The sequence below is a fragment of the Capra hircus genome, chromosome 15, assembly GCF_001704415.2.
Source record: "Capra hircus breed San Clemente chromosome 15, ASM170441v1, whole genome shotgun sequence".
Taxonomy (NCBI): Eukaryota; Metazoa; Chordata; class Mammalia; order Artiodactyla; family Bovidae; genus Capra; species Capra hircus.
Genome location: NC_030822.1, coordinates 48163018 through 48175126, shown reverse-complemented (window position 1 = coordinate 48175126; position 12109 = coordinate 48163018). Strand labels below are relative to the sequence as shown.

The following is a 12109-nucleotide window of genomic DNA, read 5'->3' as shown; positions in this document are numbered from 1 at the left end:
CGGGCCTTCCTGCTTGAGCAGTTCGGCTCACTAGGAAAGAGGACACCTTGCCTTAGAATGCTCCCTCTTCTGTGAGACCAAGTCCTTCCCCTGAGTTGCAGATCAGATCTGCCGGCCTCCTCACTTTTTCTACTTTCACTTCCCATTGCTTCCCGGGACCCACACAGACTCTTCTTACCAGCTGCTTCCCATTGAGTCATGATCATAGATTATCTTCATTGGCCTCAGTCCCATTTTTTTTTCTCCCCAGGAATCAACTCCAGTTCTTGCCCCCAATCCTTTCCACTTGCGAAGTGTAATGTGGGGGTCTAGGCTTTCTTTCTCTCTGGGGCAGGACACAAGGACTGTTCTCTTGTGTAGATTCTGCCATGGCCACCGAGCACCCGCTCTAATTCTGAAGATTCTAAAAAGAGAGGGGAAAATGTCTTGATTCAAAAAAAAAAGTTTGACTTTTGGAAAATACAGATCACTAGACTATACTTTCAGAAGAATGTCTGTACTACATTAAAAGTGAATTAAGATTAAAATTTTATACACCAGTGATTCTTAAACTTTGCTGCACATCAGGATCATTAGAAAATACAGAAGCCCAGCTCTAATTTAATTGGTACAGGCTGGGACCAGGCACTGAGGTATGTAAAAACTACAAGGTGTAGTAAAGTTTGGGAGTCACTGGTATAGACCATTCTGTGGATTTATATTTGATCCCGGCTGAAAATCTAGGACTGGTGGTCAGGATCATTTAGAAAAGAAGAAGGTGATACTCAGGAATCAGTTAATTTTGTGTGGATAGAGTTACAAGAAAATCGATGGCACCTTGGCAAAGAATCTGCCTGCCAGTGTAGGAGATGGGGGTTCAATCCCTGGGTCGGGAAGATCCCCTTGGAGAAGGAAATAACAGTCCACTTCAGTATTCTTGCTTGGAGAATCCTGTTGACAGAGGAGCCTGGCAGGCTACAGTTCATGGGGTCACAAAGAGTTGGACGCCACTGAGAGAATGAGCACACACCTCAGAAAATTGGTATTGTCAGCAGGCATGGTGACGTGCGTGGTGACTGATATGAAGAGGGAGCCCCATCCCCAGAAAGTTCTCTTCCCAGTGGGCCAGGGGGTGGATCTTTCTGTCCTACTGGAGTGTGTTTGACTCTCGAGAAAGATTGTATCCTGCTGAAGTCTACCTAACCAGTGAGCATGGTTTTAGTGGAGGTGTTGGTGTGTGGTAGGGTATGAGTGGTGCTGGATCTATCTGAATCCTCATCCCTCTCTCCCCACCCTTCTGGCCATTTCTTGCTTCAGATTTTAATTATGTAGACATCACTGCCCCTCATGGGAGAGATGCAGTATTCATGAGAGGTCTTGGGTTACAGCTGGGTCACAGGCAATCCATCTACTTACTCAGAACCCCCAACCCAGCTTCCCTGGATTAAAGTCTGGGTTTGGGACCTCAGGGAGGGCAGAGTGGGGACCTATGAATCATCCATTCTCCTACATTAACGGTTCATAAAACATGGACAAGTGTTAATTCCAAAAGAGATATTTAATAAGATCTCCCGGGTATCTGATGACCAGGGTACACCAAGTCTTTTACACTAAGAGGCTGACTTAAAAGACCTTTAATGTTACCTCCTCATATTTTGAATTCTTCAGAGATATGTGAACCTCTCCAGCTAACAATTTAATTTCTTTTTCTCTTCCAAACTTTGTGGAAGACTGTTGTGTTTCTATGTCTCACTTGTGCTTCCTTGACCCCCTTTCTTTCTGACAGCAGCCAACTGATGGCAGCATGGCCAAGAATGGACTGTGGGATCAGAAACTCTGGTCTCTCTTTCTGCTGTGTAATCCAGGGAGATTGTTTAATTTCCAAGACACCTCAGTTTCCTCATCTGTAAAGGAGGGTTGATGTGAGGATTAAATGAGGGAGTACGTATTAAATGTATAAAAACGATTTGGCTCATAGAATGCCCTAGGGCCATGGTCCCCAACCTTTTTGATGCCAGGAACCGGTTTCATGGAAAACAGCTTTTCCACAGACAGGTACAAGATTGGGGGCATGGGGGGGGGGGATGGTTTGGGGATGATTTAAGGGCATTCAAGCTGGTCCAAGGGCCATGGTGTTTACAATTAATTGATCACAGCCAGTTACTGATATCTGGGGCTTCCCACATGGCACTAGTGGTAAAGAACCCGCCCGCTAATGCAGGAACCATAAGAGATACTGGTTCAACCCCTGGGTCAGGAAGATCCCCTTGAGGAGGGCACAGCAATCCACTCCAGTATTCTTGCCTGAAGAACCCCATGGACAGAGGAGCCTGGTGGGCTACAGTCCGCGGGGTCTCAAAGAGTTGGACACGACTGAAACAGTGTATCACATAGCACAGCACAAGTCCATTACGTTTACTGTTCACTTTACATGTATTATTGTTAAAATATCAGCTCCACATCAGATCATCAGGCATTAGATCCTGGAGGCTGAGGACCCCTGCTCTATAAGCTTTTAGCCATTTTATTAATACTGACAAGGGCAGTGTCTTATTCCTCTGAGCTGCTGTCTACTCATCCCTATAGAGCAGTGAGAAGTCAGGAGACTGAGACCACACCAATACGTTGAACAGGGAAAATTCAATTATGAAGAATCATTAGTGGGTAAATGAGTAGAGCAGACTCTAAAGAATGCAGGAATAACAGAGGTAGGGAGAAGCCATGGCCTCTAGGATTGAGGCAGAACATCCAACAAGGGAACAGGTTTGTAAGTGTGCCCCCAACACAGGAGTACGATTCAGAGCTCTTTGGATGGGTGTGGCTGTCACCCAGTGTATGGCACAGGAAGTTCCTGAGAGACTGCAGGCTCAGGTGCCAGGGAGGCTCACAGGGCAGCTGGCAAAGTGGGTACAGATCCAGGATCACAAGGCGAGGCAAAGAAGGTTGGATTTGGAGCTGAGGAGCAATAAATGGACAACTTGCTTAAGTAGGAAGAATAGAACTTACCTTGCAGGGTTGTGTTGAGGACTAAATGCAATATTGTGATAATAACCAATTATGATTAAATGCAGGGAACTTAAAAGTGCCTTTTCTTTAGTAAGGGGTTCATTTATGGAAGTAGGCTCTTGAGAGTCCCTTGGACTGCAAGGAGATCCAACCAGTCCATTCTAAAGGAGATCACCCCTGGGTGTTCTTTGGAAGGAATGCTGCTAAAGCTGAAACTCCAGTACTTTGGCCACCTCATGAGAAGAGTTGACTCATTGGAAAAGACTCTGATGCTGGGAGGGATTGGGGGCAGGGGGAGAAGGGGACGACAGAGGATGAGATGGCTGGATGGCATCACGGACTCGATGGACATGAGTCTGAGTGAACTCCGGGAGTTGGTGATGGACAGGGAGGCCTGGCGTGCTGCGATTCATGGGGTCGCAAAGAGTCGGACACGACTGAGTGACTGAACTGAACTGAGCATGATGTGGTTTGAAAACGTAGATTTTAGAAATATTTGTGTGATCTTGGGTAAGGATGGGTTTCTGTACTCAGTTTCTTCATCTGTTTGATTAAAGTTTCATAGGAAAATATATAATAAAATAAAATATGTGACCAGTGCATGGTCGATCCTCAGTAAACATTATAGATCTTTGCTCCTTTTCCTTCTTTGACTTACCCCCACACATTTCAGAATCTCCTAGATGTTTATGCTTTAGAAAAGCACATGTGCTTTAGATGATAAGACTCAGGCTGCCTTTAGCCTATCACTCCCTGTAATTAATGGGCTTCCGAGGGGTGGGGAGCGCTAGTGAATCCACCTGCCAATGCAGGAGCTGCAGGTTCAATCCCTGGGTCGGGAAGATCCCCTGGAAGAGGAAATGGCAACCCATTCCAATATTCTTGCCTGGAAAATTCCATGGACAGAGGAGCCTGGCGGGCTACAGTCCAGAGGATCGCAGAGAGTCAAACACGACTCTAGGGACTGAGCATGCATGCATGGCCCATTATTCAACAAATCCAGATTTAGTTAAAATCTTTGAAGTATTTGCTATGTTAAAAACTCTTTTGTTTTCCTTGGGGGTGGGCGTAGGATTCAGAGATAAGACCTTATCTTTATTATCCCTACCTTCCGTTCTTATCCGAAACAGCTGTTAAGCACTTGAGGTGAACAAGATACCGTGTAGGCACCGATCTTCTTTTTATAGCATGTGATTGAATGGGACTGGATTGAATGGAACCACTTGGTTCGGTTGGATTTGCAAATGCCTTAACTTCTTTTTCTTCCCCCGATCCCTCCAGGGTGCTCTGGAAAGTGCTTTTGATGCTGCACGAGGCTCTCAGAAACTGCTTTTCCTTTCAAAAATAGAAACTCATGTGAGTTTCCCATATCTCTGAGGGAAAGGTTTAATTCAGAAAAAGATACCTTATTCTTTCCTCAATTTCCTAAATTCATTTACAGAAAAGCAGTTTGGGAATTTAGACAGCAAATTGTTCAGCCCTTGAAATGTGGAGATTTGAGTCAGGGGCAGGAATTCCATCTGGGGAAGCCTGGTCAGCTTTGTTCAGGTCATTGCCAACTTTCTGAGGTTCAGCTGGCCTCTTTGGAGTTTGTACTGTGACTTCAGGAAGGATGAGCAGAGCAGTGCAAATCTGTAAACACTATGAGTATGAAAAGGCCCCTTCCTGCCTCACGACAAGTCAGTAGACTTCTATTCATACACAATTAATGGTTGAGAACAGGACTCGGCTAAGGGGGCCTAGGTTTCAGAAACATGCTCTAATGTTCATTAACCTTACACTATTGTTGTTCAGTGGCTAAGTTGTGTCTGGCTCTTTGTGACCCCATGGACTGCAGGCTTCTCTGTCCTCCACTGTCTCCTGGAGTTGCTCAGATTCATGTGCATTGAGCTGGTGATGCTATCTCACCATCTCATCCTCTGCTACCCTCTTCTTTTGTCTTCAGTCTTTCCCAGCATTGGGGTCTTTTCCAATGACATGGCTCTTCACATCACTTAGCCAGAGTATTGGAGCTTCAGCATCAGTCCCTCCAAAGAGTATTCGGGGTTGAGTTCCTTTAGGATTGACTAGTTTGATCTCCTTGCGGTCCAAGGGACTCTCAGAGTTTTCTCCAAAAACACAGTTAGAAAGCATCAGCTCTTCAGCGCTCAGCCGTCTCTACAGTCCAACCCTTACATGACTACTGGAAAAACCATAGCTTTGACTAGACCTTTGTCTGATCTCTGCATCTGCCTTTCCACTCCAGTGTTCTTGCCTGGAGAATCCCAGGGACAGGGGAGCCTGGTGAGCTGCCATCTATGGGGTCGCACAGAGTCGGACACGACTGAAGCGACTTAGCAGCAGCAGCTGTTGATCTCAGTCATGTAGATACTAACACTATCGGGCTATGTAGAGCTGTTTCAGAAGAAAGGTGAAATCTGTGCATTTCATAGTGGAAGAAGCAAAGTCTCCAGAAAGTATGATTTGTCCAGAGTCACGTAGTGAGTAGAGAAGGTAAGAGCAGGGTGTGGGCAGCTTGGCCTCACTAACCTGTTTGTTGCCTATCTTAATGGAGGATGGGACAGTCAGTACAAAGATATTTACTGATACCTCTGTTGTACCCAGTACTCCTACGCGTTGGAGGGACATGAAAGAAGTCGCCTACAAGCTTAGCGATATAAAACCAACAGCATGAACAACAAAAGCTACAATTAAATTCTATATTCTGTATTACAGTTATAAGCTCAGAGGTGGGGGACCTAACCAGCCTCCTCGTACCTTTATTCTGTCATTTTTTTTCAACCATGTACAAGAGGACATATACCTATTTTTGGCTTTTGCAGATGAAGAAAATGAGTCTGAGAAGAGGGTAGCTGGGCAACCGAGAGTCACAGAGCCAGAAAGCAGCAAAACATAGCTCCGAATGCAGATTGGACCCCCAAGTCCGAGATCTTTTTCTGGAGTAACCGAAGGGGAGGTGGGTAGGTGGTCAGCATTTCAGAAGAAGCTAGACTTGACCAAATAAGTGCAGGTGGGCAGAACTGGGGCAGTGCCAGGACATTGCCAGCACACCTTTCTTTGGCACTGAAATTCCTCCAGGTAAATAATGTGGGGGCCAGACAGTCCAAACCTAGGTGCTTCCTAGATGCTGTGAGGCTGCTGTTCTCTCGACAGGTTGCCCGTAGAAACAATCCCGGAAAGACCTTTCTTGATAAGCTGATAGGGCTTGGCAGTCCCAGAATGAGACTTTTTGCCAACAATTGAGTCTGGTGAGGACACAGGTGGCATTGATGGATCATAATTATTACTCACCTTCAGCATGTTACCCTGTGCAGCTGCACCAGGCAAACAAAACTCTGCCCTTTAGGGACACCTGAAGAATGAGAATGCATAAACCAGTCCTTTGCTACTCAAAAGTGTGCTCCATGGAATAGCAACATGGACATCACCTGAGAGTTTGTTAGAACAGTCGACTCTTGGGCCCTCCCCTAGACTTAGTACATCACAATCTGTGGTTTAAGAAGATCCTTAAAGTTTGAGAAACAGTGAGCTGTCACCATTGCTTTTGTTGTTTGTTTTGGTCCAGATTTTGGATCCCTTTGCTCCTCCCCTCAAAAAATACCGGTGGTACTCTGAATTCTGACAGTCATCCTTGGGGTTTTATGGGATTTCAAGTCAGGTGGTCTGGATTCCCAGCTCAGCCTTTGTTGCCATGGGACCTCCCACCTTTCCAGGGCTCAGCATCCTTTTGTTAGCTGTGATCCTAACAAAGCCTTTGTAGGTGATTCTTGTGGAAATCAAATGAATTAACGTGAGTGAAACTGCTTTGTAAGTCGTAATGACTTTCACAGTATTCCATTAAAGTCGTTGAATAGCATACCTCTCATCCAAAAGCATATTCATCTGGGCTGTTTCCGTACCAGTGCTGCATTTCGGTGAATGTTTCGTCACTCAGTTGTGTCCAGCTCTTCGTGACCCCGTGGACTGTAGGCCACCAGGCTCCTCTGTCCACGGAATTCTCCAGGCAAGAATACTAGAGTGGGTTGCTTCTCTGCGGGATCTTCCCAGCCCAGGGATTGAACGCATATCTCCTGCATTGGCAGGCGGATTCTTTACCACTGAGCCACCAGGGAAGCCCCATTCCAGTGAATGGACAAGAGAAAAAAATTTTTTTCTTGGAGGTGCCGCTTATTGAGATGACCATGCTTTGTCGTGGATGTAATTGTTTTACTTGTTAAGGCTCTGACCCACAGGTATCACGGCCTGCTGCCTTGGAAGTCCGGGGTAGGCTTCCCTGAAGAGTCCCAGTCATTTTCTGTGGTCTCCAGTGCCGCCGCCTTCCCGTCCTCTGTTCCCAAGGCTCAGGCAATAAGCGCAGCTGTCATCCTTTGAAAGATGCAAGGCTCTATTTTGAGCCAGGCACTTGTGTTTTGATTTAGTATCACCTCCTTGATACAGGTTGACCTAATAGGCAACACCTGGGAAATAATTGGTGGCAGCAAAGGGAGCAGAATCTCTCGGGAGCATCATCTTGTGTTTTGTCAGATTGGGGGATGGAGAGGAAATAACGGCGCTCGCCGCCCCAGCGGCTCGGTCCTCCAGGGCGGCATGAATAATTGAGAGCGAGCAAGCTGACTGCACCGAGGAGTTGCTTATGTAAAGCGGCAGGCGGCGGCGGGGTGTGCGCGCGCGTGTCTGCGTGCGTGTGTGCGAGTGTGTCCGCGCGCCGGAGGGGTGCGTGGCTGAGTGTGTCTGTGCGCGTGCGTGCAGGATCCGGGAACAGCTGTCTTGGGAGGGAGTCCGAGGGAGAGAGAGAGAAAGGGAGTGAGGGCCGGGAGAGAGGGGCTCGGCGGTGTTCTGGTTCGACTGCAAGACCACGCCAGATACCGGCCGCAGGGGAGGAGGGGGGGTAGAAATTGACGGGGAGTCATGCTTACCATTCCAGAGCGGTTGGCAACAGCAGAGAAAGGAAGCTCCCCCAGCTTGTGAGCGCGCTGCCCCCCGCCGTTAGCCGCAGGGCCGTGGGATGGTCATGGAGGTGCGTGCCCTCCGGCGCCCCCAGGGCCCCCGCTCCCCGCCCCCGCCCCCCACTGCCCAGTGCATGAATGAATGAGCTCTGCACTGTGCTCCACTACCTTCCCAATGGCTGCCAGGTTAGTGCTCACTCTTGCTGGCGCTTGTGTGTGCGTGTATGTATGTGTCAGTCCATCTTTGTTTCCTCCGCGCATTTTTTTTTTTTTTTTGGAAGGGGGGCCTAGGCCCAGGGGTCGGATGGGGGCCCCGGGGGCTGGAGCGAGGGCCTGTCTCTCTGGCTGCCGTGCCGTTTCCAGCTGGCGCAGGCCGCCGGAACCGCCGAGAACACAAGCCTTTCCAGGCACAGTAAATCCGGAGTCCATGTTGTTTGCTTCTGTTCTGTGTTGGGGGGATCCAAAAGCAGCCGAGGTGACATCATGCTGCAGAGATGCCTCATTCTTTTTCCTCCCTGGCTCTTTTCTCTCCCCCTTCCTCACCTTCCTCAGGGCAGCACTGCCTGAGCTGAGCCGTAGAGCCGGGAGGGGTGGGCCCAGGGCCACTGGAGGGAGGGGTGGGGTTCAGGCTGATGGAGTCCCCTTGGCCAGAGAGACTTATTCAAGATCCTGTAACTTGGAGGAAAAAAAGAGCAGAGGATTGCATTCTGGGGCACCAGGCCGGAGCTTCTGGGGGAGGTGTGGACAGGCCATGTGCTCCTCCAGGTCTCCACCCACCGACTTAACTCTGGGGTGCCCCTGGTGGGGGAGAGGTGACCAGAGCAGAGGTGAGGCCACCTCACATACAGACAGATCCTGCTTCTCTGATGGATGGCTCTGGCTAATGGGAGGAGAGGATGAGAGGGCAAGTTGATAGCTCCAGTCTCAGGGAAATAAAGGGATTTGTTTATTCTTTGGCTTAGACGGCATTTGGCTCAGAGATTTGCCATGTGTTTTCAGAAAATAGATACCCAGTGGCTGGGCCTTACTCCCCCACACCTCCTTGCATTGTTAGTTATTTGCTTGATTTAGGCAAGTGGAGGGTGGGGGAGGACTTGAAGCTCTGTCTCCTCGGAGACTCAGCCAGGCGCTCAGCCAGGGCCGGGGGGGAAGGGATCTTCGCTTCTTTACCTTCTCTGACACTTTGCAGCAAACTGCTTCTGTGGATGGCCCCTGGCTCCTCCGCTTCCCGCCTCCCTCTCCCAGCTAGCCTGGAGGTGGGCATGCCTTCCTCCTTTGCCTTGGATAACACTCTGTGGGTTGGAGAAGTTTAGGACCCGGGAGGAAGGAGCTGGCCTTGAAGGAAGGGAGGAGAAAGGGGTGTTTCAGGGAGCTGCCGTGGCAGGAGTATGTCAGTGTCGAGGCCATGGATGGTGGTACCCCACTGGGAGAGAATGAAGGACTGGGAGCTTCTGTCGTCCTACCTGGGAGAAAAGCTCCTCCCTTTCTTGGCCCTACGAATGTCTGGTGCAGGCAGGCGCCAACTTGCAGCCCCTTTCCTTCGCCTTGGAGTTGTCAAGCACAGGTGCCTTATTGGTGGGTCACAGACACACCCTCCTCCCCGGCTTGACAGAGAGGCAGACGCACTGCACAGATCTTTCAAGGTCACACATGGTTCGGCCAGGGGTTGCCAGCTGTCTCTGTAAGACGCCAGAGCATAGATACTTTAGGCATTGTGACCCAGGCCGTCTCCACTGCAATGACTCAACACTACTTTGTACAGCAGAAGCAGCCACAAACGAAGAAGGACAAACACACATGGCTGTGTTCCCAATAAAACTTCATTTATGGACTCGGAAATTTCCATTTCATACAGTTTTCACACATCACGACATAGTTTTTCCCCAACCATTTAAAGACGTTCAAAAGCATTTTTAGCTCGTGGGTCACACAAAATGGGTGGTGGGCTGGGCTTGGCCTTGGGTCATGATTTGCTGACCTGTGAATTAGTCCTGCTTAGAATGGCCTGATAATCACCTGAGACCCCCCTGAGAAAGTGTGAAAGACATGAGCAGCCTTTACCTTGCTCGTGTTTGCACACGCACACACCCTTTTATACGGTGACAGACGGAGGGCTGAATAAATTCAGTTTTCCTAGTGACCTCAGACGGAACCTCACCATTTTGCTCTTGGCCAGCCAGGCGAAACCTCAGCTTTTCTGCAAGTCAGGCAGTTAGGTCCAAGGAGCAAGTGTTTGGACTAGAAGGAAGAAAGCATTTGCACTTGAGAGCATTGCTGTGGTTCTGTATCTGACCTGGAGATGCTCATATAAAGGTTTGGAATTGGAGTATAACCTGAGTTGGGCTGAGAGCTGGGTGGATTCTTCATCATTCCACCAGAACTTGAGTTTGTCCAGTAGGGGGAAGGAATGGTGGGCGTGGGGAGTGTCTCTTGCAGGGATACAAGCATACTTTGTGCATGCATGCACTGTCCATAGCTCCAAGGCTGTAGCCAGAGATATGTAAGAGACCAGTGACTAATTCTAGATTCCTCTGATTCAGAAGATGACTCCAAAAATATATGTTTGCAGTCTCATTTCCAGAGCACATGGAGTGATGGTCTGCTCTATTCTGAGCTCATCAGAAAACTTATTTGCTGTTCTACAACCATTTCTGGGCTCCATAGTTAAAGGTGGATTGAGATGAACTGGAATTCATTCAGAGGAGAGTGAACCCCTTGGCTGAGGGGTAGGCTGGAGAGACTAGCAAGTCTGAAGGAGAAAAGGCTGAGGGAGCACAAAAGCACTTTAAAAGTGCATTTGGAAGAGAAATGTGATTTATTCTACACCTGCCAAGGGGGTAGATATATGGGACCTTTGGTGGGAAGCCACAGGAAACAGATTGAGCTTAAAATAAGAACAGTTGTCCAGAGGCGAAATGAGTTACATCATCAGTTAATTCTCTCCCTGTCACTTGAGGTAGACTCTAAACAAAGATTAGGTGGAGATGTAGGAGAAATGATTTTAAACTTCTAAAAATAGGTTTGAGGCCTTAGATTCATTCCATCTAGAGGAGGGAGAATAGGAACAGAGGTGGTGCTGTAGTTAATGAACTGACCTCGAGTCTGGGAAAGATGGGATAAAAGAAAATGGCGTTGAGTGCATTATAACAAGGTTTTTTTGTTTGTTTTTGTTTTTTTAATCACTAAGAACTTCCTGGTGGTTGCAGGAGACAATGAGAAGGATCATAGAGGAAAGCCCTGGAATTTTGTACTCTGAATATATTTTATTTTAAAGAAGGCTACTGATATGAGCAGACATTCATCTCTCAGTTTCTATGTTCTTTAAAAATTTTTTAAATTGGGATTTCTTGACAGTCCAATGATCAAGACTCTGCACTTCCACTGCCATGGCCCAGGTTTGATCCCTGGTCAAGGAGCCAAGATCTTGTAAGCCATGTGGCTCAGCCAAAAAAAAAAATTTTTTTTAATGAAAATTTTGTGTGCTTAAAACTTTTTATTGAAGTATAATATACACACACATATATGCAGAAAATTGCACATATCATAGAGCTTGATAAATTTTTGCAAACTAAATACACCTGTGTAACCAGCACCAGCTCAAGATACATTTTATTTAAGATTTTTTTATGTGGACCCTTTTTAAAGTCTTTGTTGAATCTGTTACAACATTGCTTCTGTTGTTTATGTTTTTGTTTTGGGGGCCATGAAGCCTCTGGGATCTTAGCTCCCTGACCAGGGATCAAACCTGCGCCCCCTGCGTTGGAAGGCTAAGTCCTCATCATTGGACCATCAAGCAAGACCCAGGATACAAAGCTATTGTGAGCATCTGAAAAGCCCCTCCCACTCCCCTTCTGAATATATTTATATGAGGGTACAGCCTCTCTGGGTGACATAGATATCTGCCTGCAAATGGACAGATTGACTGAGCCTCCTACAGACCTCTTGGTTCTAAAATTTTTATGATCTTACTTGCTTCAGTCTTTTTAGTCGTATCCGACTCTTTGCAACCCTATGGACTCCAGCCCGCCAGGCTCCTCTGTCCACGGGATTCTCCAGGCAAGAATACTAGAGTGGGCTGCCATGCCCTTCTCCAGGGGATCTTCCCAAACCTAGGGATCGAACCTGCGTCTCTTGTATCTCCTGCATTGCAGGCAGGTTCTTTACCCACTAAGCCACTT

General features: G+C 47.8%; 1 protein-coding gene across 8 annotated transcripts in view; it reads left to right on the top strand.

Annotated features, from left to right (window-relative positions):
• The window catches only part of GRAMD1B (GRAM domain containing 1B), a 202848-nt gene that overhangs the window by 129429 nt on the left and 61310 nt on the right, over window positions 1-12109 (top strand). The window contains exon 1 of one of the 8 annotated variants that reach the window (XM_018059632.1): window positions 7484-8002. The exons of 6 other annotated variants lie outside the window; for them this stretch is intronic. Coding sequence is in view for 1 of the 2 variants with exons in the window: in XM_018059629.1 (XP_017915118.1) it covers window positions 8074-8117 (44 nt within the window). In the remaining variant the exon portion in view is untranslated. Of the gene's footprint in view, window positions 1-7483; window positions 8118-12109 lie in introns of those variants that run through there. One more of the 8 variants, XM_018059629.1, reaches the window with a different exon arrangement.